The sequence below is a fragment of the Pristis pectinata genome, chromosome 15 (assembly GCF_009764475.1).
Source record: "Pristis pectinata isolate sPriPec2 chromosome 15, sPriPec2.1.pri, whole genome shotgun sequence".
In the NCBI taxonomy this organism is placed as follows: domain Eukaryota; kingdom Metazoa; phylum Chordata; class Chondrichthyes; order Rhinopristiformes; family Pristidae; genus Pristis; species Pristis pectinata.
In genome coordinates, this window is record NC_067419.1 from 29,928,614 (window position 1) to 29,956,014 (window position 27,401).

At 37.8% G+C, this 27,401-nt stretch overlaps 1 protein-coding gene across 1 annotated transcript; it reads left to right on the plus strand.

Moving 5' to 3' along the window:
• ing3 (inhibitor of growth family, member 3) lies at window positions 1-27,193 on the plus strand. Its single transcript, XM_052030907.1, is given in 14 exon segments — window positions 1-157; window positions 304-375; window positions 3,438-3,538; window positions 8,143-8,208; window positions 10,207-10,303; window positions 12,999-13,070; window positions 13,601-13,717; window positions 17,874-18,037; window positions 19,651-19,838; window positions 25,367-25,503; window positions 25,506-25,549; window positions 26,433-26,471; window positions 26,730-26,759; window positions 26,761-27,193. Coding segments are annotated over 14 exon segments (1,242 nt in total). The 5' UTR covers window positions 1-129; the 3' UTR covers window positions 26,848-27,193.
• Window positions 27,194-27,401: the final 208 nt, after the last annotated feature.

A 27,401-nucleotide genomic window follows, 5' to 3' on the forward strand; every position in this document is an offset into this window, starting at 1 on the left:
CCCCCCGTCGTCTTTTTTTAACGAACGAACGGCGTTGGTTTGCGGCGCCATATTGGAACCATTTTAGGAAACAAAACAGTAAAAAAATTTGGCCGGTGTAAAAAAAAACCTGCACTTTTTAAACCGACGATGCTGTACTTGGAGGATTACCTGGAGAGTGAGTATCGAGGGATACGGCAGCGGCGCGGGGTGGTGAGGAAAGTTTGAAAGGAAAAATGTGGTGGTTGAGGCAGAAATGCCGGACGGAAAGAGAAGCCGCCCCTCCATTGACGCCGCTGTTTTTTTTCCCTCTTCTCTCGACAGTGATCGAACAACTTCCCATGGATCTCCGCGACAGGTTTACGGAAATGAGGGAGATGGACCTGCAAGTACAGAGTATGCAGCGCCACGTTAGTCATGTCGGAGCCGCACTGCCCGCCTCGCCTCGCCTCGCCTCACCTCACGCTGACACTGCTTGCGGGGGGTGTCTCTGAGGGGGAGGGAGGGTTGGGAGGGAAGGCGAGGTGGGGGTGTGCGGCGGGGGTGGCGCCGCAACACTTTCCCTTCAGAATCACCGTCCTTTGCCGCATTGCACAGTGCAATATTATCAATAAAGAACTGCCCCCCCCACCCCCCCCCCCGCAATATTAGTTGCAAAGAAAAGTTGAGCAAATCGCTCCTCCAGTTTGGTTTGCCGTTAAGTAGGAGCGAGCACAGTCTGATATTTTGCTTTTATAATTATATTTTTATACATGAAAGGCTGCGGCTGGTATTATGAGTTGTGCCGGCGTGCACCATAGCAACAGCGTGCCTAGTTATCGCTTTCTCTCCGAGGAAGTGCTAACCCAAGCTTGGATCGTCCTTTTAACATAATTCACTGTGTAAACTTTTTTTGAATGTGATTTCAAGGAATAATGCACGAAGTCTTATTGGGTGTGAAAATGTGGAAAGTTTTTCGTGCGCTCATATTTTATGTCATTCTTCAATTTGACGTTTAGCTGCTTGCAGAGTTGCATTTCAGTCACACATTTATAAAACAGTAACTGAGGGACTGCAAATTTGTTTAGCTATTGCACAGTGCCCACAATATTAAATAACGAAATGGCCAACCGTGGGAAAAGTTTTCGGTTTTAAATGAGTTCTTATTGTCCTTTTTATGTAAGGTTGAGCACATATAATAAGGATATATTTAATTTTGTGCATCAGACAATAAATGGAAAAATACAATTTAAATTTTATTAATGCAGTTTAGTAACTAAAAGTACATAAAATTTATTATATTTTTAAAATGCATTTGACTTTTTAATGCGTTTTTGCCACTGTGCAAATGCTTACCACAATTACTGTACTGTAAACCTTTGGTCAGTACTGCTTAAATATGTACAAGTTTAGTCTATTTGAGCCTGCTTAAAGCCTAATTAGATCATTTCCATGCACATTAAATAAAAGTTTGTTGCTGACTACAATATGGCTGTTGGTGTCTGAGCAGAGTCACTTAACAGAAGCTATAATTAACCATTGAAAATGCAGAATTAATTCTGAATTTGTCCAGTTAAATGAATTGTGACATGTAAAGAATTGGTGACACTACATTATTTTTACTATTATTATTCCCACTGATCAAATTTATTGTGATAGCTTCCCCCCATGACTATTTTAATAAATTGTATGATATAAAAAAGTGTTTTGCTGTGAGCTATTTTTTTCCAAATCTTTCAATTATGAATTGGTCTCTGAGGCTGATTCAATTCAAATTAATAATATGTGTTCATAAAACACTGATATATAACCAATTTGATAAGTATTCAAAAACAGCATTACAAATCACATGTATTAGCACATTTTCATCTTTTTGGCCAGTTTTTTTCCACTTTTTAATATGCCAGTTTAGTTAATGAATGCAGCTGGTGAAATTAGGATGAAAAGTTATTTTACATCTTATTTAATGTAATAGCCTGTCAGTTTTCATCTGAAAACCCATACACCAAAATATGGATGGTGAGAATTAAGGGACATGAAAAAAACTGCAAAATGCTTGAAATCTGAAGTAAAAATAGAAAATCTTGGATACTGTCAGTAGCTTAGGCAGCATTTGTGGAAAGAAACAGAGTTAATGTGTCAGGTCAAAGATGCTTCACCAAAGAAGGCTTTGACCTGAAGCATTAACTCAATTTTTCTTTCCACAGATGTTGCCTGACTTACTGAGTGTTTCCTGGTTTAAAATGAAAGTTTCATAAATGCCAAAGAAGATAAAATTTAGTCTGAATATGAGAATTTTTCATTTTCAGGCAGATAATAATTAGTGCTTCATAACTATGTCGTATAAAAACACAATATGATTTTTTTAACTAGTTTGTTTCTCTTAGAACAAGAGAATATCCTTTGAAATATTATTTTCTTTGACATACTAGTTACGTGTAATGTATTTACTAAATTATTGGTGACATAATCTTAGACACTATTGCTGGCAACCCACTCTTTGTGGAAAGTTTTTTTGTTTTTGTATTGTTCAAGACTTTACAACCTTGATCCCATTTCTGTCATTTACTGAAAGCACAGTTCAAAATTTAACCAACAATTGGTGCTGTAATGGAGGGACCTTAGCACCTAGGAGAAGGGTCTAGATTGTCTCCCTCAGTTGTAATTATCTTGTGATCCTTTTAAGTATCTTGTGCACCTCTTGAGGCTTCTTTTAACACGTTATCCATAAACAATGTAGAAAAATGGGAAAGGAAACTAAATAGTAATCTAATAAATCTAAAAGAAAACATGAAGCAAGTATAATAATAAAAGTAGACACTGCACATGTATGCAACTTGCTATTGATCAATGGTGCTCTTAATGTATCCTGAAGAAGACGATGCATAATGACAGCTTGGGCAATAAGTGAGTGTTGCATTTTACCACTTACATTAAATCTTTGTTACTTGTTTTCAGCTGCATCTTAATTGTTCTGAGTAACCCTTGGTTGAACTATTTATGCAAATTTTCTTGCAGTGTATACATACATTCTCACACAGTATTTTGCACGACTTGAGAAATAGTATAAATTTATGTACATCCAATAGGGGAGAAAGAAACTGGCAAAGTGTTTCATTGCCAGTAGGTAGAATTGTGTGGCGGTCTCTCAATTAGCATTGATTATAGAGTAGCAGTGGCCAATTTCAAAATCGCCAATCATAATCAAGTTATTCCTTAATCAGCATTATTGCAGTACAGAGTTTTTCGAAATGACTTGCTTTAAACCAAAGACTTGCAATTGAGCTGGTTCTTCAGTGAGAATAGTTTTTCTTATCAAAATGCAATCTGAACATCAGAAAATGTAATAAGATCCCATTCCATTTACTTTTCCCAATGATGAAATATAAAAAATATTAAAGTAAATTAAACCTGCATGTTGTGTTCTATTATTCCATGCAATGTGTGAAAATAGCTGCTTTTCTTTCCTTCCCACATAGATGCAATGGATCAGTTAGAACAAAGGGTGAATGAGTTCTTTATCAATGCAAAAAAGAACAAGCCAGAATGGAGAGAGGAACAGATGGAAGCAATAAAGAAGGCAAGTACAGTTGAGTTTGTTTTTTTCATTACCTATTTATAAGTGAAATATTCATTGTATATCAAACAATGTTAGCCTTAAGAGCAAAGACTAAAAATTGCTTGCAAAAAGTTTAACCTTGTAAAATCTTATATGATAAAGTAACAATATCACAAACTTATTAAAATCGTTTCCTGTTCTATTGTTTTTCTCCTTTGGCCAGTCTTCTCCCTTTCCTCTTCGAAAGGTGTTCTGTGACAATAGCTTAAATAACCATCAGAAAACAAATCAAATTGCAGATGCTAGAATCTGAGACAATGACATCCTCTCCATTGGCGAAACCAAACGCAGATTGAGTGATTGCTTTACAAAGCACCTGCGCTCAATCCACAGGAGTGACCCTGAGTTTCCAGTTGTCTACCATTTTAATTCACCATTCGACTCCCACTGACCTCTGCCTGTGGCCTCGTGCACTATTATAGTGAGGCCCATTGTAAGGTTGATATACAACACCTCAACGTTGCAGCCTGCGGGACTCAATATTGAATCTTCCAATTTCAAATACCTTGCTCTTTCATTTTGTATCAGGACCAGCCTTTGTGCTTTCCATTCCTCTCCACGTATTTTCCTTTCATTTGTGTATTCTGGCCTGTTCAGCATGTTCCAATAGGCCAGCCTTCATAACATTACCCAAATTTCACAACAAGAGCAACATATTACACAAAGGACCTTAACTGTCCATTCAGTGGTTACATCATTTCAATCTATTACAGACATTCCTTTTGTTCTAACCATTGCCTTCCCTCACCTTCTCTGTTACTTATACCAACTTGCTTTCTCTCTCAGTTTTGATGGTCTTTGACCTGAAATGTTAACTGGTTTCTCTTTCTACAGATGCTGTTTGACTGGCAAGTTCTTCCAGCAGTTAAATTTTGTTAAATAGCGATTAATTCGTCAGTCACTACAGACAGTGTGCATCTTCCAGATCTGTATAGCTCAGCTGAATATTAGATCATAGAGGAGCATTTTGTTTCTTCTTTTTTAGTTAAAGGATTACTGACCAAAAACACCTTAAATACTCTTAAACTAGGTTGGCAGGGAGAGGGGAACCAGAGTGTTAGGTCAGATGATGGAGCGGTTGGTGTAAAGGTAGATGCAAAGTGCAGAGAGACTGTGATGGAGGATAGGCAGTGGATAGGGCATAAGTGCAGTCAGTTGGATGTGTTGAAATGTGTTTAATGATAGAAGTATTAAGAATAAGGGTGATGAACTTAGAACATGGATCAGCACATGGAATTACAATGTTGTGGCCATTACAGAGACTTGGCTGTTCTGGGGTTTAGATATCTCAAAAGGGTTAGAGAGTGAGGTAAAAGAGAGGTGGGAGTGGTGTTGCTAATCAGGGATAGTATCACAGCTGCAGAAAGGGAGGACATTGTGGAGGGATTGTCTACTGAGTCAGTGTGGATGGAAGTCAGAAACAGGAAGGGAGCAATCACTCTATTGGGAATATTCTATAGGCCCTCCAATAGCCACCGGGACACTGAGTAGGCAGATTTCGGAAAGGTACAAAAATAACAGGATTGTTGTCATTGGGTGACTTCGGCTTCCCTAATATTGATTGGCACCTCCTTGTGCAAAAGGTTTAAGTGGGTCAGAATTTGTTAGGTATGTTCAGGAAGGATTCCTAACACATGTGGACAGGCCGATTAGAGGCGAGGCCATACTGGATCGAGTACTAGACAATGAACCTGGTCAGGTCACAGACCTCTTGGTGGGTGAGCATTTTGGGGAGAGTGACCACAACTCCCTGACTGTTAGCATAGCCATGGATAAGGATAGGAGCAGACAATATGGGAAAGTTTTTAATTGGGGGAGGGCTAATTACACTGGTAATAGGCAGGAACTTGGAAGCGTAAATTGGGAACAGATGCTGTCGGGAATGCACAGCAGAAGTGTGGAGGCTGTTTAGGGAACGCTTGCACGGGGTTCTGGATAGGTTTGTCCCACTGAGACAGGGAAAGGATCGTAGGGTAAAGGAACCATGGATGAAAAGAGAGGTGAAGCACTTAGTCAAGAGGAAGAAGGAAGCATACTTAAGCTTTAGGGAGCAAAAAACAGGCAGGGCTTTTGAGAACTATAAGGTAGCCAGGAAGGAGCTTAACAAGGGACTTTGGAGAGCTAGAAGGGGACATGAGAAGGCCTTGGCGAGTAGAATTAAGGAAAACCCCAAGCCGTACTACACATACTTGAAGAACAGGAGGATGACTAGAGTAAGGGTAGGACTGCTCAGGGATAAGGGGGGGGGGGGGAACGTGCCTGGAGGCAGGGGAGGTTCTTAATGAATACTTTGCTTCTGTGTGCACTAGGGAGAGGGACTTTGACGAATGTGAAGTCAGTGTAGAACAGTCTAATATGCTGGAGCATGTTGAGTTTAAGAAGGAGGTAGTGTTGGAGCTTCTGAAAAACATTAGGATAGATAAGTCCCCAGGGCCAGATGGGATATACCCCAGGTTACCACAGGAAGCGAGGGAAAAGATTGCTGGGGCGTTGATGATATTTGTGCCCTCTATGACTACAGGAGTGGTACCAGAGGATTGGAGGATGGCAAACGTTGCTCCCTTTTTCAAGAAAAGTAATAGGGATAATCCTGGGAATCATAGGCCAGTGAGTGTTACATCAGTGGTGGGCAAGCTATTGGAGAGGAATCTTAGGCTCAGGATTTATGAGCATTTGGAGAAGCATAGTCTTATTAGGGATAGTCAGCATGGCTTTGTGAGGGGCAGGTTGTGCCTCACAAGCCTAATTGAGTTTTTCGAGGAGGTGACAAAACAAATCGATGAAGGTAGAGCAGTGGATGTGGTGTATATGGATTTTAGTAAGGCATTTGACAAGGTTCCCCATGGTAGGCTGAATCAGAAAGTCATGAAGCATTGTACCCATGGAGATTTGGCTGCGTGGATTTGGAATTGGCTTGCCCACAGGAGGCTGAGGGTGGTAGTAGATGGAGAGTATTCAGCCTGGAGGTCAGTGACTACTGGTGTTCTGCAGGGATCTGTTCTGGGACCCCTGCTCTTTGTGAGTTTTATAAGTGACGGATGAGGAAGTGGAGGGATGGATTAGTAAGTTTGTAGATGACATGAAGGTTGGAGATGTTGTGGATAGTGTAAAAGATTGTTGTAGCTTACAACGGGATGTAGATAGGATGCAAAGTTGGGCAGAGAAGTGACAGATGGAGTTCAATCCGGAAAAATGTGAAGTGATAGACTTTGGAAGAACTAACCTGAAGGCGGAGTACAAGGTTAATGGCAGGATCCTTAGCAGTGTAGAGGAACAGAGGGATCTTGGGGTCCAAGTCCATAGATCCCTCAAGGTTCTCACGCTTTGATAGGGTGGTTAAGAAGGCATATGGTCTGCTAGCCTTCATTAATCGGGAGATTGAGCTCAGGAGCCGCAAAGTAATGTTGCAGCTCTATAGAACTCTGGTTAGACCACACTTAAGAGTATTGTGTTCTGTTCTGGTCAACTCATTATAGGAAGGATGTGGAAGCTTTAGAGAGAGTGCAGAGGAGATTTACCAGGATGCTGCCTGGATTAGAGAACATGTCTTATGAGGAAAGGTTGAGTGACCTAGGGCTTTTCTCTTTGGAGCGACGTGGGATGAGAGGCGACTTGATAGAGGTGTATAAGATTATGAGGCGCATAGATAGAGTGGACAGCCAGCACCTTTTCCCCAGGCTGGCAATGGCCAATACCAGAGGACATCAGTTTAAGGTCAGAGCAGTAAAGTTTTGGGGAGATGTCAGAGGTAGGTTTTTTTACACAGAGAGTGGTGGGTGTCTGCAACACATTGCTGGGTGGTAGAGGCTGATACGATAGGGAAATTTAAAAGACTCTTAGATGGGCAAATGGATGTAAGAAAAATGGAGGGTTATGGGCTGTGCAGGAGGGAAGGGTTAGATTGATCATGGAGTCGGTTTATATAGATTGGCACAACATGATGGGCCGAAGGGCCCACACTGTGCTGTACTGTTCTATGTTTAAGACAGATACTGACATTGAAGGTTCATCAAATAATGTCAGCATGGGTAAATCCAGTCTCCCATTGTAATTTTAGCAGATGAACAGAAATGGCAAAAAAAAACCTGGCATTGATGTCAATTTTTAAGTTATCATGGAAGATCGGGGACATCCAAGGAAACTATACTCAAAGTCTATGGTGTTACCCTTTCAAGTACCTTAAACTGAGCAAGTTGTAAAATTTGTGAGGGTATATTGAACCATACGTATCACAGAAAATGTGCTGCAGAAATCTAACTTTTATTTCAAAATAATTAATATATTTAAATAAATGGGACTTGTGAATTACTAAAACTTAACTATTAATGGCTTTGCTTTTGTAATATAAAATTTACAGACTGTATCTTTGCCTTCGGTAGTGTTTCTTGATTTGGAGTTCTTGCAAAAGAATGTAGCATCACATTCAGTAATAGATATATAAATAACTTAACACCCAGTTACTGCCAGTTTCAGGCTAACCTTTGAAAAGAAAATGTTACCGTGCCATTTTTTTTCTTTACTAATGTTTAATAAGTGAATTTTTAATGTCTTGAATCTTTTTATAGGACTACTATAAAGCCTTGGAAGATGCTGATGAAAAAGTCCAGTTAGCAAATCAAATTTATGATTTGGTGAGTAAATGTCAAATAGTTTTTTTTAAAGTTCAAACTAAACTCTGGCATCTACATGTGTCTAACAATAATATCCGGAAATACATTGCAAAGAGCAATTAGGAGAAAATTTTAAGGATCACCTGTATGAAAATAATAATGATTCTTAATCATGATTTTAGAAGGGAATAATTCTGCCTGGCAAATTGCCATGACTTTTATTGAGAACGTGACATTCCAATTGAATAGTAGAAAATTACATAAAATGCATTTTAACCTCTTTTGATTATGTGCCTCACAGAAGATTACTAACAAAACTAAAATCCGTTAGAAATCAGGGTAAAACCAGTCTGCATAAGAAATTAGCAAAGGGGAGAATGGTGGTCTTCAGATCAGAACTCTTGAGCTCTGAGGAAATTTGTTGTATGGTTAAGTAGCACTTTCTTCCCTCCAAGATGAAATGCACACTTCACAATGATTTAATTTTGAATCTTTCCTTCCAGGTGTTTTAAGAATGGAATCTCATTCATTGAGCTGTTGGTCACAGTGATCCACTCAATATTTGGACTATATATAATGCAAACAAATGTCTATTTCAATTGTTTAGTTCCCCACATGATAGCTGTAGGATATTGTTTGCTTATCATGGAACGTGATTCCAACAAGTTTTCACGTTCCTTTGTGACCATTCTTCACACTACTTAATTTCTAAACTTTTAACCCTGTACCTGTAGTGGGCCGATGGGTATTAACATAATTAGCTCAGAGTTATCACATTTTATCAGCATTTGAGATAAATGTCCACCCATCATTACACACCATAGGTCTAATCACATGGCTAAAATAGTAGGTGGAAATACTGTTGTTGTTTGGGCTAAATAATACAGGTAGTTCTGCTATAATGCGTGTTTCCATAACACAAATTGGATATAACGCGACAAATGAAAACACTATTTGTAAAACGCGCTGAATTGGTTATAATGTAATTTCAATCGGGAACTAGAGAACCACTTAAGAGTTACTTCGGAATTGACAAGTGGAGAAGAGATGGTCTTGGGGGGGATAAAAATTGCTTACATGTAACCTCCTCGCCGTAATCAGACACCATTGTCTGTTAAGAACACAGGCTGCTAGTTTCACTGCGGCAAGCCATTGGAGATTGACAGGCAATCACTTCTATTGACACCTGTGCAAGGATACTTATATTAATGTAACATACAGTCTTTAGTATTTTGATCTTGCAGTAACAGAATAAACTTTTATAGCTATTAAAAACATTTCTAGTTTTTGAAAATCCTGCAGTAAAATAACTATTATGGAGAGTCGGAAACTCTCTCGCTCCTAACCCCCTTTTTTTCCATTGACACAATTATTTTTATAACATGATCTTATATGAGATGAGGTTTCTTGGGAATGTAACTGTCACGTTGTAGCAAAACTACCTGTATTCACATATTCACAGAAAAATGTTGCAATCTGGTAAGTGGTTCAGCAAAATAGATTGCAATAATGCACCAAAGCTCAGAGTTCTACTAAAAAGAAAATATCAGTGATGTATTAAAAATTAGATGAGTTGCATATTTATTGTGCTGTATTTCATACGGAACAGATTTAAACAGTTCCTGCCTGGTTATGTTGGCCATCTCCAACATTGGTGGAAATGCTGCCCCCCTACATTTCCCTGGATGGTGCGGGCAAATTACAATCCCAATGACCACTAAATCTATCAAAAGAAAACCTGCTGAGACCTAAATAGAACCAGATACAGGTTGTTCCATAGAGGGATTTAAATACAAATGCAACATGATAATGCTGGGAACGATTACTGAATTGCCCAAGTTGGCAGTCTGCTTAATCTGTTAAAAGCAGCATTTTTTCAACCGACTTACGGAAATGGCAAATCCTTAGTTGTATTTTTCCGATTTACCTATAAAAGTGGTTGTGGTAGAAACTGCAGCAAAGCAGTTTATGGGTAAATAATCTTATCAATTTATTATGTTTTGTATTTTGATTGTCCAGGTGGACAGACATCTACGTAAATTAGACCAAGAACTTGCCAAATTTAAAATGGAGCTTGAAGCCGATAATGCTGGAATTACAGAAATATTAGAAAGGAGTAAGTACATTAAACAATATGATCTTAAACACTAAGATAAGAGATTAAATGATATTTTTGATAGCATCCTCAAGGATGTGACTAATCCCAAGTTTTATTTTAATCAAAAATTGCTCTCGCTATCCTTTGCACATTCCAGCTTTACACTTAGCAAAGTGGCACGGTAGCATAGTGGTTAGCACAATGCTTTACAGCGCCAGCGACCTGGGTTCAAATCCGGCCACTGTCTGTAAGGAGTTTGTACGTTCTCCTCATGTCTGTGTGGGTTTCCTCCGGGTGCTCTGGTTTCCTCCCACATTCCAAAGACATACAGGTTAGGAAGTTATGGGCATGCTATGTTGGCACCGGAAGCATGGAGACACTTGCGGGCTGCCCCCCAAAATCACTACGCAAAAGATGTATTTCACTGTGTTTCGATGTACATGTGACTAATAAACATCTTATCTAATATCTATCATCGACTTCAATCATAGGATTGAAACTACCGTTCCTGGATACTATCTTTTCAGCTTCCCCCATTTTCAAATTGCAACACCAGAAATTATACAATATTATAGTTATGAGAATCGCTACCCCTGCTAATGAGTAACCCACTGCTGATTCCATGTCATATGAACTTACTTTTCTCAAAGATTATTTCAATACCATTCCCTGATAGAAGTGTATAAAAATATGAGAAGCATAGATATGGTAGATGGTCAGAGCCTTTTCAAAATACTAGAGGGCATAGGTTTAAGTTGAGAGGGGCAAAGTTTAAAGGAGAAGTGCAGGGCAAGTTTTTTTTACACGGAGAGCAGTAGGTGGCTGCACACGTTGCCGGGGAGGTGGTAGAAGCAGATACAGTAGTGACGTTTAAAGTCATTCAGACAGACATGTGAACAGGCAGGGGAATAGAGGGATTCTGACCACGTGGAGGCAGATGGGATTAGTTTAAATTGGCATCATGGTCAGCGCAGATATGTAGGGCTGAAGAGCCTATTCCTACATTGCACTGTTCTACTTGCATTTTCCTTTCATCTCTTAAGGTTCTTGACTGCATCATCAATGTCCAATTCCTTATTAAATCCAGGTTTTATTGATCTTATATCACCAACAGGAAATAATCCAGTCAGAACCATCCTTAATTTTAAATCTAACCCATGTGATGTGAATGGAGCAAGCTATTGCAAAAGCTCACCTTCCTGCCAGCAACATTTTTGCTTAGCATTTAATTTGTCTAGGCTGCCTATTCCAGGGATCTAATTTGCATACAAATGACATTGCTTGATGTCACCGGTGCCACCTTCAAATATTGGATATTTTAGCACTCTAAATGCAAAGAGCTAGTGCATGTACTGCCTATAGTCTGGTCCAAAGAAATACAACGTAAAAACTATTTTAAAAACTTCAGTATTTTTCAAATATGTGAATGGAATAACATAAACCATCAATTTGGATTGGCAAAGTTATTAATGCTAAAATAAGGCAAGCTTTGTATTGACCAAATTAAATTTGCATATTGGATGAGTTTGTTGCTGAATTAGGATATTTAGAAATGTCAAGTACTCTCATTTACTTCAATGTTATTCCCATGGTAGCTAACTTGGCTTGCCTCAGTTAATAGCACTCTCATTTCGAAGTCAGACTATTATAAATTAATTTGTCATTAACACACATGGCAGACAAAGGATTGTGACTGATAGTCTCAGTTTTATGTTGTTTTTCATTGTAATTTCTGACTGAATGTTTTGCCTTACTCACTCTACTGTTAATTATACATACTACTTATTTTTCTGTGTTATATGTTGAAAATTTAAAATGGCTGCACAATTAAATGATGAATTGGGTAAAGATAGAGGAGAGAAAATTGGAGCAAGCGGAAGTAGAGGAAGAAAAGTCCTCATTGATCAACATTCACTTCTGATTCTTCTGTGCCTCCATTTTAAAATTCTCATGCTTTTCTTTCCTCCTATGGTTTCGCTACTCTTCATCATCCCTCCAAGACAATTTGGAGTGCAAGAACATTGGTTATGATATATGCTGCCATATGGGACCAGAATTGTGTTTCATACAATTAGAAGCTGCTGGAAAAGTTATTTGGTGGGAGGATGTGGATATAATGGTCAAAGTGAGGGAAGGTGGTTTTAAAAATGGAATATGTTGACCAAACATGCTAAACTGCAAAGCATAATAAATTTAAGTTCTTGTATAAAGGTATGTGTAGCATTTCTAATTAACTGTTCTTAGGGAGTCTAATTGAAACCAAAATACTGAAACATAAATACATGGAATTTGTATTTGTCTATTTAGAACATAAGAAATAAAAGCAGGAGTTGGCTTTTCAGTCCCTTGTGCCCATTCTACTATCTAATAAGATTGTGGTTGATCTTTTCTTCTGCATCATTTTTTCCTGCTTTAACCTTGGATCCCTTAATTCCGTTGATTTGTATAACTTAGTGTCGACTTGGCAAAAGCCAAATTTTGTAGATCCCAGTTGTACAAGGGAGGTACTACTAAAATTAACTTGGTAAAACTGAAGGTCACTAATACAAAACAATGTTTTTTGTGGTTTATGTAGCTAGGGTTACATAACCTGAAATGGTGCTAGGTTACAAATTTACCTGGAGTTATAAGGGAAGAATCATGGCCTCCAATAACAATTCTCTGTAGTTAAGGAACTACTTAAGTGGTTAATTTTTTCTGTTTTCCCTTTCAGGATCTTTGGAATTGGACAATCCACCTCAGCCAGTTAATAACCACCATGCTCATTCACACACTCCACTAGAAAGTAAGTGCTGAGTAGTGGTTTTTAAAGCTACTATGTTGGGCTGATTTCACTTCATGTACCTTCTATAGATCAGAAAAAGTGTAAATTCAATTATTGCATGGTATCATCATGCACTTAGGGCAGGTGATAGTTCACTGCAGAAACTGGAACAACATAATGTTCAAGTGGACCAGTATTCCATTCCTCAATAGTAAATATCTGATTTTGTAGAGAACTCCAAAATATATAATTTAAAGAAAACACCACATATGCACAAATTGTGGGAAAATAACGATCAAAATACAGTGGGACCTTGTGGCTAGTGTTAATTTCTTGCATTGATCTTCTGGAACTCAGTACCATGGGACCATCATTACTGCTAGTACAACGTTACATCTGTACTTGGCTGCTCCAGGGAATTTTGTATTTGATGATACAAAATTTGTTGATGCTGATTCAGAGTCTGTTACTGGGCAGAGAAAAAATGCAGTTAAATAAGTAGCTTCCATTAAACTGATCTGCATTTGATTTATTTTGTGACATTTTTGCAGAACGGAAATATAACCCATCTACGCATCATTCTGTGGACCACATTCCTGAGAAGAAATTCAAGTCAGAAGCTCTTTTATCAACACTTACATCAGATGCTTCAAAAGAAAATACACCAGGTGATTTGAATTGTCTACCAGCTAAAATAGTACCATCTTTTTAGACATAACCATTTTACAATTTTTCCAGTTCTTGATAGTGCATCATTATAAGTGGTCAATGAAAAGATAATGGGTTGGATCATCTGACCCACATTGCCATAACTGCCAGTATTTACCTTTGTCTTTGGGTGACCAGTTCAGCAGACTGGCTTGCTGCACTGAGCTAGTCATGCTCCGCTTGTTGGTGAGGCAGATCCCTTGCCATGCCTCTGGGAACTAGGATCTCCCAGCCTTTCGTGAACCACTTTCCACCTGTACAATTGGGCTCCACAAAATTTGGCTCTTGCCATTCTGTAGGATATTAAAGGAGGTGAGGGATATGGGGTTAGTGCAGAAAAGTGGCACTGGGGAAAAGATCACCCATAATCTTTTGAATGGTAGAGTAGACCACAAGGGGTCAAATTGCCTTCTGCTTCTTATGCTCTTAATGTAAGTATCAAATTAGGCACATCATTACTTAGTGATCCATCTGTGCTGAAAGCTTTTAAAACAGCTAAGCACATGAGTAGTGGAAGGCCTCTAAGACCCTGACCATTATGGGATGTCTGGCTTAATCTAGGACTCCAGGGTGAGAAGAAGTGAAAAGGGGAGGTGGTAAGTAAATTTCTATCTGTAATAATTTGCCCAAAATATTGACTAATGAGGCAGAGCTATTTTCAGCAAGCAATAAATAATAGAAGCTGGATCTAAATCTTATGTTAAAATATTTTTAAAACATTTCCAATTTCTGCTTCCTCCCAGATAGTTGATTTGGTAACCCCTTGCAATATTGCACAGCTGTGTCTCTTCGTGTTGAAGGGTAGGAGGCCTGTCCTACCCCAAAAAGGGACACAGATGAAAAACATAACCAAAGTTTCCACGTTAATCGCTTGGGAAATGCACAAGGTTACTTCATCTATGCAGACGAGGGCTTGTCATGTCATCTCCGCATGTGCCAATGATTAGCAGGTGATGTGTGGCCCAACTGGTCAGGAGTTTGGCAGGATCGTTAATGTTTCCTGTGTAGCACATGTTGTAGCCAAGATAGTGTAGTGTGTTAGCATAACGCTATTACAACGCCAGCAACCCGGGTTCAATTTCTGCCACTGTCTATAAGGAGTTTTGCACCATTCTCCCTGTGTCTATATGGGGTTTCCTCCTGGTGCTTCATTTCCTCCCACATTCCAAGACGTACGGGTTGGGAAGTTGTAGGCATCCTGTATAACCGCCGGAAGTGTGGCAACACTTACGGGCTGCCCCCAGAACACGCCACACAAAAGATGCATTTCACTGTGTGTTTTGATGTACATGTGACTAATAAAGATATCTTAAGGTGACTGGTGAATGGATTTTGGATCAGACAATCTGGTCCACTTATTTTGTTGTTGGGAATACTGTAATTGTTTGCTTTATGCATGGAGTATAGTTTAGACAGCACAAGGAAAAAGTAATATTGTATAATTTTGGTGGTTTTTAGGATAGAGATTCTCCTTTGCAGCCTCTCTCCAGTTCTTTCCAGTTTTTTGCTGTGGAAGATAGCAAGTGGCATGACACCTGAAGCTTTCTTTCCCCTCTTTCACTCCTTCTCTATTCTTCTCTATTTCCACCTTTCTCTCCCTTCTTTTTGCCATACCTTCCTCACTTGTAATGAAAATAAATGAATTGGTTAAGAGGCTGATCAATATTTAAGCAAAGTTAGAAAACACATTAGAAGTAGAATTGGCATTTTGCAAACTGAATGACCTCGTTCCCATTGCAGAGCTGTGGGTGGAGACAGTGAGGGGGGGTAGGTGCGGGGTAGTAATTTTTGAAGCTTTACACGACTGATGAGGAGATAGAAGATTGAATGTCCAGGTGTTAATGTGCTGGATTGATAAAAATGGTAGTAACGTCTCCATCAAAAATGATTTTGTTATCTTTATTAATAGAATGCAAAAGCAAGGATATTGTGTTACAAAACACTACATGAGCTTCAGATAATAAGTAATTCTGGGTTCCATATTTGAGATAGGGTGTCCAGGCCTTGTAGAATTTTACTAGAATAATAAGTGATGAAGCACTGCAGTTGTGCAGAAAGATTGAAAAGGTTGAGGTTCTCCTAAAACCAGAGCTTGACAGGTGTTCAATATCACAAATTACTTCATTAAGTAAATGAGAAGAAACATTTTCTAGAAGGAAGAAACATTTTCTTTGCACTACAAACTGTTGTGATATAAATTGTTTCACTGCCTAAAAAGATATTGTAAGCACATTCGATGGTAAGGTTTAGAATTGCATGCTGCGAGACCAAAATTATAGAGCCGTGGAAAATAGAAAAATTTAACTTATTGGATAACTTGTGAAAGATTTGGTACTGGCACAAGCAACTGGTCTATTTTTCTGATATTTTATAAATAATGTTGAGCTGTTGGAGTTGAAAAGTGATCTGATGGAATTTGGTTGATTGTGGTGAGGGGTTGGTGTTGTGCAGGATAACAATTTGTTCTTACAGTGAATTAGTTCAAGAAGTTCCAGATGAAGTAGTAGTTACTATTCAATTATTTGAAAATGTAGTGAAGATTAATTTAGATGAGAAGTTTCCTAATTTCAAATCTGGCAAAGGTTTGTTCCACACCACCACCCAGTGGCTGGAGTCTAGAACTGCATACAGACAGAAAGTTCTTAAGCACATACTTTCACTCTCAATACTGGACTATTTTGTCACAAAAAACATTACTTGGCTGAGAAAGTAGGCATTAACTTTTTTAACAATGTGAATAGTTGTTGCAAAATCATCTATAATTATGGCAGGTATTGGAGGTAACGAGTTTTTAGAAGGGAATTGAAAGACGTATGTTTCTCAGCATGCTTCATTTATTGTTAAAATGGTTGCAAAAGATTTTATCCTGTATTTACTAAATCATTAAGTAATAAATGTGCTAGATCAGTATATAATGGATGTCAAAAATGAAGTAAATTATTCTCTATATAATGTTTAAACTGAAATTTCCACATTTGTGAATAAAGCAAAATCCACTTAGATATTTCTGGGCATTTAGAATACAGAGTTGCTAAGCAGGTTAAGGTGCTATAGATTATTTTAAGGGGAAATCTATTACATTCAGAGTCTTCAGTGTTAAAAATAGCGATATTAATTTATTTCTGCCAAGTGAATTAATGTACAATTACATCAAGTCTGCAAACACAGGAAATTGGTTGTTTGGCCCAAATGAAAAATGATGTTTATGCTCCGTACAAGTTTCCTCCTCACTCCCTCTTCATCTAACCCAGTCACCACACCCCTCCATTATTTTCCCTTTCATGTGCTTATCTCGCTTCCCTTTCATTGCATCTATAGGATTTGTTCCAAATATCCTTTGTTCTACATTCAGATTAGTTGTTAGTGAAGTTTCCCTAATTCCCTACTTGTAGTATTGCAGATAATTAAGATGGAATTACATATTCATTATATATATCTTCTGAAGCACATCTTTAGCAGTTTTCGCAACCGTATCTTAATGACTGATTCATTTTCTTTCCATTCACATTTTGTTCAGTTATTTAAATTTTCCTAAATTTATGGCATTACTCTTTGTATTCTATAATAATTTTTAAAGTGCAACTTTAAGGAAATTATAATCTTATTGTTTTTGAGTAATACATCATATCTGAAAGGTAATAACATTGATTTATTTCAGTCACTTCAGAGAATGCTAAAACCAATAGATTATTATCTGTCCATGAAATACTTAACAAAAAAATCATTCCTAGTCACTAAGTTAAAAGGACCATAAAGTAACAGCCTGTGCACTCTACTCTAGGTCTAAAGGAATTTCTGAAGCAGAATAGAATGCACAGCTTCTTTTAAAAAGCATATTTAATGCTGCTGAGCAGGAATGAATTTCTTGGCATTGGTATTTTTTCTAATGTAAATCATGTTTGAACCAAAATTGATTTGCTCTCTATTTCACGTTCTACAGAGGAATAGGAAAGTGCCCTGGTCAGTCTGTTCACACAAGGACTGTTAAAACAGCAAAGTAAAACTGTGTTTTGTGAGTCTGTGATACATGATATATTGTTGCTTTATAGATAAATACTTTGGCATTGATAGAATTTATTCCCTTTTCATCTTTTTCATTTTTTTTGTTCTTTACAGGGTGCCGTAATAACAATTTAACATCAACATCTAACAGTGCCTACAATGTTAATTCATCACAGCCCCTCAGCTCATATAATCTAACCTCATTATCTCCAGGAGCAGGACCAGGAGCTGTAGCTATTACAATGGCAGCAGCCCAGGCTGTTCAAGCCACAGCACAGGTAACAAATGATTTTTTTTATTGATTTTTATTTGATAGAATTAGAATTATCTGGTGACATCAATTAACTGTTTCTACCACAAACATCTCTCTAATTACCCCATATGGCCTCTTACATCAGAGATGTGTTTCTTTACATTTGGCAATACCATATGTATTAGCAAAGTTTCCATTAGATTTATCTTGTAGCTAGGTATTGAATGCTTCTACGACTTAACATCTTGGGTAGGTGACCCATCTCTTGTCTCTCTAACATACATATCAGAAGTGTGACAGACCATTCGCCACTTGGTTGAGTGCAGCTCCAACAACACTCAAGCTTGACACCATTTAAGACAAAATAGTCTGATTAATTGGTACTTCTCCTTATCAACAAATTATTCGCTCCCTCTACCACTGATGCCCCCTAGCTGCAACTTGTTCCAATTACTTTGTGCACTGTGGTTACTCATGAACACAATTGTGACAGCACCTCTCAAACCCATGGCCTCTACCTCCAAGAAGGACCAGGAGAGCAGGTGCATAAGAGCACCACCACCTGCAGATATCCCTTCAGAGTGTACACTGACGCCATGTTACAACTATACAAAACGTTGGTTAGACCACACTTGGACTGCTGTGTGCAGTTCTCGCCAAGCTACAGGAAGGCTGTGAGTAAGCTAGAGAGGGTGCAGAAAAGGTTCACAAGGATGTTGCTGGGACTGGAGGGCTTGACTTATAAAGAGAGACTGGAGAGGCTGGGACTGTTTTTTCCTGAAGCAAAGGAGGCTGAGGGGTGATCTGATAAAGGTTTATAAAATCGTGCATGGCACAGATAAGGTGGATGGTTACAATCTTTTATCTAGGGTAGAAGAGTCTAAAACTAGAGGACGTAGGGCTAAGGTGAGAGAGAAAAGATTTAAAGGGAATCCGAGGGCAACTTTTCACACAAAGGGTGGTGGGTGTAGAATGAGCTGCCATAGGAAGTGCTAGAGGCAGGTACAATTACAACATTAAAAAAACATTTGGACAGATACATGGGTAGGAAAGGTTTAGAGGGATATGGGCCAAATGCAGGCAAATGGGACTAGCTCAGGAAGGCACCTTGGTCAGCATGGACAAGTTGAGTACGAAGGGCCTGTTTCCGTGCTGTATAACTCTATGACTTCTTTGCTACAACTAAATCCTGAAACTCTACCCAATAGCACTGTTCATTAGAGGAACTGGAGTGATTGAAGAACAAAACTCTGTACTACCAAGGGTACTTAGGAATAGACAATAAATGTTGATAGTGCCAACACCCTCACCTGTAAGTGAATATTAAAAAGAAATAAAAACCTGTATCACAAAGCTAAGGAAATAATTAACCAAGTTCTAATTCCTAATTTGCTATAGATTTCAAATTTTCAGCTCTTGCCTTGTGTAAAGTAGTAGTTACTCAAATGTTAAATATTAGTGTGTATGTATTGCATCACAAATATGAATGATTGTAATGATGCCATACTAAATATTTCAAGAAACTATTTATCTCTACACATGTTAGTAAGTAAGGAAATTATATGAAAAAGTTTATTTAAATAAAATAAATTAATGATGCAGCTGTATTACATATACCTTATTGCTTTTACATGTAAGATGAAGGAGGGGAGAAGGACATCCACTATAAAGGCCACTTATGAAGCATTCAAAAACAATGATTTTCAGCTTGCACGAGAATTCTCTATTTCAAGAGAATCGACAGGTTATTCCTCGACACTAGCCTCGACGCTTACACAGACATTACCTACATCAGCCACAGATTCACGCAGTGGTCGAAAAAATAAGTAAGTGTTTTCATTATTGGTGAGTTAGTTTATTTTGTTGTTTTTGTGGTTACTGTGATTTTACTTAATAAGATTCAGAATATTTATTTTACAAATTATTAACAATTAGCCTATATCAATTGCATGCTAATATAAATATCATAGTGACCAAATTTATCTGTTCCCTAAAGTATTGTTCATTTTGTTAATGGACTTCACAACTATAAGCATGTGTATAATGCAAATCCAGCATATTGTTAATCAAGCTGGAGTAAATTTCTCCACTGAATTATAATGCATGTCATTCGATGTTGTATCCAGCCCAGACTCTAATTTCAGATTTTATTTACACTTTAACTGTTCTTTGACAAGATTGCAATAATTGAAAATTCATTCTGTGTAGTACGTATTCTGCATCTGGGGAGAAAGGAAGTTACCAAATCATTTTAAAATTACAGCCAGAAGTTTGTCTGGTTTGTTGCCAGGTTTAATATAAATGGTCAAAAATTCTGGATATTTGAGGAGGAAAGGAATGTGTTTTAAAAATCAAGAAAACTACATAATCTTCAAATCTGACTTAAAAATAAAAAAAATGCTGGAAAACATTTAGCAAGTCAGGCAGCATCTATGGAAAAGAGAAGCAGTTATCATTTTCAGGTCAATGACCCTTCATCAGAACCTTCAGTTGGTTTGTTGGACCTTGCGGATTGAGTAAGGTTTACCTTATGAATTGAACTTATTTTTAAAAAATCTCATTTCCATAATTATAGATTTACAGTTCATACACTATATAAGAAACAAACTATTTGTGCCTGATACAATTTGTATGTAAAGAAAATTCAGTTTTAAGTTTTGTATTCATTTCTTTGCCCATATTTAAAGACCATCCACAAAATAACTCCTTGATGAAACTTTCACTTGTAAATTGTGACCTTGATTTTCTGCTTTTTTTTTGTTTCTTTTTTTTAGTGTAAGTGAACTTATCCAAGTGTGAGCTTATATTTAGGACTTGTACCTTTCTTGTAGTTGATTGTCTACTTAGGTTGCTTGTTTTTGATATTTTGGCGTTTGTATAGGCAGGGGAAAGGACAAAAAAACAAAACTAGCTTATACACCAAAAATTGTTCATTGTGGGGAAAAAAATGGGAAAATGGTATGTAATTTTCTTAGTCCTTTTATCAGTCCTGAACTGAAACCATTCAAGGAGTAGGAACCAAACTACCAAGGTCTGAGGGCTTTAATTTGTGCCTTGAACCTTGTTATGACTGGGAAAAGTTGCAAACATCCTTTGCACTTTCCATACCAAAAACGTCAATGAATAAATCAAGATATGTGACCTAGAAAACAATCTTTGTGGGAGTATTGGTCCATTGTAACAATTTTGTGATCAGATATTGAATTGCTGTTGCAGAATCAAAAGCATTATAATAGCCTGATAAACCTAATGCCTCTGCAGGTCATAGCAGTACATGATTTTGGCTTCAAAAGGGACAGGCTACCTTGATTATAATAATATTATTAATATTAAAATGCATTTGACAAAATTTGGACTCCTTTTGAATAGACAAGATTATACTAAGCAAATGCTTGTGGTGTACATAAACATTACAGGTAATTTCCGAACATTCAATTTACATTTTTTGCTGTATTAGAATTGACTCTTTTGGGTACATGTCTTTGATTTACAAAACTATTTTCACTTGAACAAATAAAACAATGTTGGAACGCAAAGAGAGATATAGTCCGAAGTTATAATTAGAAGGAACCATTAATAATAATAAGCACCAGCTTTCAACCTATTTCTTCTGTATCTTACATTGACATGAAAGCTGTTTTGGAGGCTTACAGTAATGATATGTAACAAGTAGCAACGGAAATAATGGGTGAAGCTGTGTCAAAAAGGCCGCTATTCATTAGGTTGACAACTGCATTTTGTTGGCAAAGGTGCCTTGAACAGACCACAGCCACTTGACATAACAGGTCCTACTTGATGTAATTTGTCATTGAAACTAACCCCATTATTTGCACATAGCAGTTTTGAAGCAGTTGACAATAATTGAAATATGCCCCAAAGAGGGTATAGTACTTGTAAAAGTACAAGGGTGGAAATCTCAATATATATTGTCAGTTCAGTACTGTATTGAAAATAGACATGTATTGGTTGTACTAGAATGTTATTTCTGGAAGTGTGTTGCAAACAGCAGAGATGTTACAATGGATAGAATGGAAAAATGATCAAGCATGCAGTTAGAAGATCAGAATCAACAGCATTGATCCAAGCAAAAGCAAGATGTTATGGCAAGACTTGAAAGATTGTGAGGGGAGTGATGAATTATGCCTGAGGCCAGCTATAGCTGGTTTGAACATTTCAGAATGCATACAAACCTAAATAATAATCATCTTACCTGAAAGGCAGCAGAATATTTTCCAAAGGAGCTGAAACAAATCATGGGTGGCTCTTCTGCTAAACAAGGACTTAATATAAATGATTCAGACACCTTTTGGAAATGGATGCCCTCATGTGTTTTCATCTTGAGGGATAAGAATTCAAGGATGAGCAGAAAACTTCATGGAAATACTCCCAATTCAAATGTTAGTGTTGGTTTATGTTATAGTCCAAGCAAGGGACCACCAAGATGTTGGCATCGTCCGTATCATGATGGGCACTTTGACTGCTGGACTGGCTGCGGTCTAATCGCTCAAACCTGGCCCTAAAACGTAAGCATCGACAGAAATATTGCTACAAGAAAATCCATGTTGAACTTCTCTGGGACAATACAAAGACAGCTCTTCTCATACAGTGCCCTCACACATAACCTGTCAACTCTCAGACTATAGGAGCCACAAAACATCCACAGCTTATTGGCTTCTCTGAAATTTACAATAATTGGCATCTGTGATGGAGACTTTTGGCTTCTCATTCAGGAAGAACCAAGACTAGTTTGATGAGAATGACAAGGTGGTTGAGGAATTAATCAGCTGCAAACATAAGGTGTTATGGATTGAAATTGCACCTTCACACAAGGAAAAAGAAAAAGCTATATAGGCACTTGAAGGCAGAGGCCTAGCAAAAAAAAAAACATGACCCAAAAATGGTGGATGAAGAGACCACAGGAGGCTGAGCAATTCACTGATAGCCATAACATGTGTGGATTCATCAGCACTTTAAAAAGCCATTTATGGCCCAAACATCCAAGGTCCTAATCTACTGAGAACGAAGAACAGGGATGAACTCATCAGGGACAGAGAAGTAGTCAAACCCTTCTAGAAGGAACACCTCAAAGGTCTCTCAACCTCAACTTTGTCCTTGATATGAACGTCCTTGACTCCATCCTGTAGCAATCTTTTAGGGCAAGTCTTGTCAATCCTGACTGACAAGAAGTCAAGAAAGCCAAATATCAACTCAAAAACTGCAAGGCCTCTGGAGCAGGTAGTATCCCAGCTGAAATTCTAGAACTCAGCAGTAAAGGGCTTCAGTCACAAATTCACAATTTCAGTGTCCACATTTGAGAAGAAGGGGATGTACTAAGGGACCTCCAAGATACCATAATCAAGACTATCTTTAAGAGAAAAGTCTACAGAGGGTTAAAGGGTTGATTGCATCTATCAAGAGTCACAGTGGACATGACCTTCACCACACAAACAACGTCAATAAAAATGCAGGAAGCACCACTTGCCCCGATACAAGACTCCTTTGACTTCAGTAAACTTTGTGACTCCATCAATTGGGAAGAATTATGGAACACCCTTGTTAAATTCAGCTGCCCAGAGGAATTTATCTCCAACTTACTTCTGTTTAATGAAGGCGTGCTAGCCTTGATACTTACTAATTGGTCCACAACAGAACCAATTTCAGTGAAAACTGATGTCAAATAAGGTTGCTTCATTGCCCAGCACGTTTCTCAATCTTCTTGCCGCAGTATTGTACTGTGGGCATGGAGCTAATCTTAAGAATGAATGGGAAACTGTTCAATATACAGCAGCTACACTCCGGAACCAAGGTGACCCAATACTCATGCAGCATGCAGACAACACTTGCCCTTGTGCCCACTTGGAGGCTGAGCTCCAAGACACTGTCAACTTGTTTACCAAAGGATATAAGAGTATGACTCAGGATCCATTTACGAAAGTTCTCTACCAATCTACCTCCACTGCACCACTCTGACTCCACAAAAAAAAAGGTTCACAGCAAGACCCTGGAAAGCCTGAACTATTTCCCAAATCTCAGGAGTCGCCTCCCAGCAAACACAGGCATCATTGACGAAATTGACCACTGCGTTTAATGTGCCTCCACAACCTATGATCAGTTAAGGGTAAGGGTATGAGAAAAAGACCTCCGACCTGGCACAAAACTCAGGGTATACCAGGCAGCAGTGATCCTTGCCCTATTATATGCTTCATGAGTCCTGGACTACCCAGATAAGGCATCTCAAGGCACAGGAAAATTATATCAATGCTCTCTGCAAAATTCTCTAAATTGACTGGAACATTGGTGTCCTCTCTGAGGCAAAATCCCAGGCACTGAGGCATCAGCTACACTCAGTCAACTTCATTGGGCAGGCCATATCATTTACATGCCTGACACCAAGTTCCTGAAGCAGACACTCTACTCCAAGTTCAGTCATGGGAAGCGATTACTAGATGGAGTGGGGAAAAGGTTCAAGGATGTGCTCAAGGCTTTATTGAAGAAATGCAACATTCCCACTGAATCCTCAGAACCTCTGCTCATGACAGCTCAAAAAGGAGAAGAAGCATTTGAAATGAAAACCATGAGACCACGCATCGGAAGTAGGTCACCCTCGATCCCATGGAACTAAAGAAGAAAAATTCACCAACACTACTAGCATCCAAATACCAGTGACAACTCTGCCCCCCACCTCCTCCTATCTCCTCTGCTGCCAGATCAATCCTTGCCTCTAACTGCACATGAATCAGGAGCAGGAGTAGACTGTATGGTCCCTCAAACCTTTTGCATCATTCAATAAGATCATGGCTGTTCTGATTAATTCCCACAACTTTGTATTCCCACCTACTTGTAAGCTGTGTAATCTATGTTTTTCATTTATCTGAGTTTCCATTTAATGTAAATCAAGGAACACCTGTATCTGCATGATGCCCATGATCACACTTGTGTTGCACCAAAGAGGATTCTATACTTCACTGCTCCTTCATATACCAGTGATAAATAGTGGCACAGCTGGTAATCGGGTTCAACCCTGACTTTGGGTTAATTGGCCACTGAATTGTTGCTCATGTGTAGATGAGTGGTTAAATCTGGGGAAAGTTGATGGGAATGTGGGAAGAATAGGTTACAGGGAAAATTAGTGAGGGAATGGGATTGCTCTGTGGGCATAGACTCAATGAGCCAAAATGTCCTCGAATGTCTTAAGGAAATATAAATGTAAATACCAGCTTTGTTTTAATTGTTCTTTGTTGTTTATATTACCAGTATTTCTCAAAATACTTCCTTATTTACAGTTCATATTTTTATAAACAGATTGGTAAAATATAAAAATCAGATTGCCTGTTTATAATTATTTTTTCCCCAGAAACAGCAACAAGTCTTCAAATCACCAGTCATCGTCATCGTCTTCGTCATCATCATCCTCTTCATCGTCAGTAGTAGCACAAGAAATCCCTCAGCAAACCCCAGCTTTACCAGAGTCTGATTCTAATAGTCAAGTCGATTGACGTATGATCCCAATGAGCCTCGTTATTGTATATGCAATCAGGTAAGTATGTAGTAGCAAATAATTATTGGATATTTAGATATAAAGGCATGCAATATAAGCGCACCTTATGTTCTGTTATTTTTATATATTTAAAAAACTGAGGACACAATTGTGCTAGAACTTTTTCTCGAGAAATTCAGCTTTAAATTTCAATGTCTGTTTCAAAAATTTTGAATTCACTTTATCTGCAGAAGTGTGTAGTTTGAAGACATATATAGTTGCAAGAATATATTGTAGTATATACTGAGAGTGGAAAAAATGGTGGTTGAGTTTCCATTTAATGTAAATCATACACACTACCTGTTACAAATATGTGAAAGATTACTTGGTTATATCTAGCATCCATTGCAGAAGCATGTTTTAATTACTAGAAATATTTTTAATTTTATTGAATAAATAAAATCTAGTGCTGCAATACATTAATTAAGCTAATTCTAACTGCCAATTTATTTAAACTCTTGATTTTTTCCCTTCACTCCCCTACTGTGGGGGTCAAAATATAATGGAAGCTTCATGAAGCCCAGTGACTGAACGCATTTCTAAATATTATTTGAATATATTTGTAAAAGGGGTGAAGGACATCTGCTAGCTGAATTATCCACACTCAAAAATGTACTAGCTGAGGCGTAAAACATTATCACATTGTTCTAATCATAGACATGAATGATTTTCAATGCCAGACATGCAACAATAAAGTTAAACAACTTATTTTAACCATGCTATTAAAGTTGATGTTAATGCAGCAATAAATCTGAGAGAGAGACTTGAGGGGTTCCCCAGTAAGGCACAGTCATTCCGAACTTGACGGACTCATCAGTTAATAGCCGACCAATAATTTACTGAGCTTAAATTTATCCTTTTTTATTCACCCCTCTCTTTACAGGTGTCCTATGGAGAAATGGTGGGATGTGATAATCAAGATGTAAGTATTTTTCCATAATCTAAATTTGAACCATTACAACTAGTTGTAAATTGCACTGTTTTGTGTAAAACACCAGGTTACTACTTATCAATCTTTATTCAAAATGTTCTGTGAATAAACAAAAAAAAAGATAATACTGGGTTAAATCTAGAATGCATACTCAGTACATTAAAAATTTCCATTTTAAAAAAACAGTTTAACAAGATAAAATGAAACTGATTTGTAATCTGCTTAACAACATTTAATTTTCTTTCAAAGTGCCCCATTGAGTGGTTTCATTATGGATGGTGTTGGACTAACAGAAGCTCCAAAAGGAAAATGGTACTGTCCACAATGCACTGCAGCAATGAAGAGGCGTGGCAGTCGCCACAAGTGAAACTCAAAGGCTGAGGAATTAATGTGACTGGTGCTTTGTCCAAACAACAAACTTTAATAATAACATTGAATGGGAGCAACAAATTACTGCAATAAGTGACATTTGTGCAGTACTCTTACATAAATGTTCCTGTCTGAGAATGTAAAGCTTACTGATGAAAATTGGATTTTCAATTTTTGTTTTAAGACACAGGATGATTAATTATCAATCTCTTATAAATATTCTCTTAATAATCTAACTGAAGCAAAAAATCCCAAATGTATAGTCAATATTTGTTTAAAGATGCTTTACTTTTGTGTTTAATTATTACTTCTGGGAAACTTAAAAGTTCAGCTGGCTGAAGTAAAATGCATATGGGCAATAAAAATCTTGTAGAGCTGACAAATGTTAATGTCCTGATACATGAACAAATATTTCTTTATCATGTGAATGCCAGTTTGTGCCATTAGTGTTCAATGTTTTGGTGCAGCACGTTTCTTATAAAGGATATAAAAATAAAATTATCAGGATGTCTTTGATACTAAACAGATTGAAAACATTATGATGTGTTTATG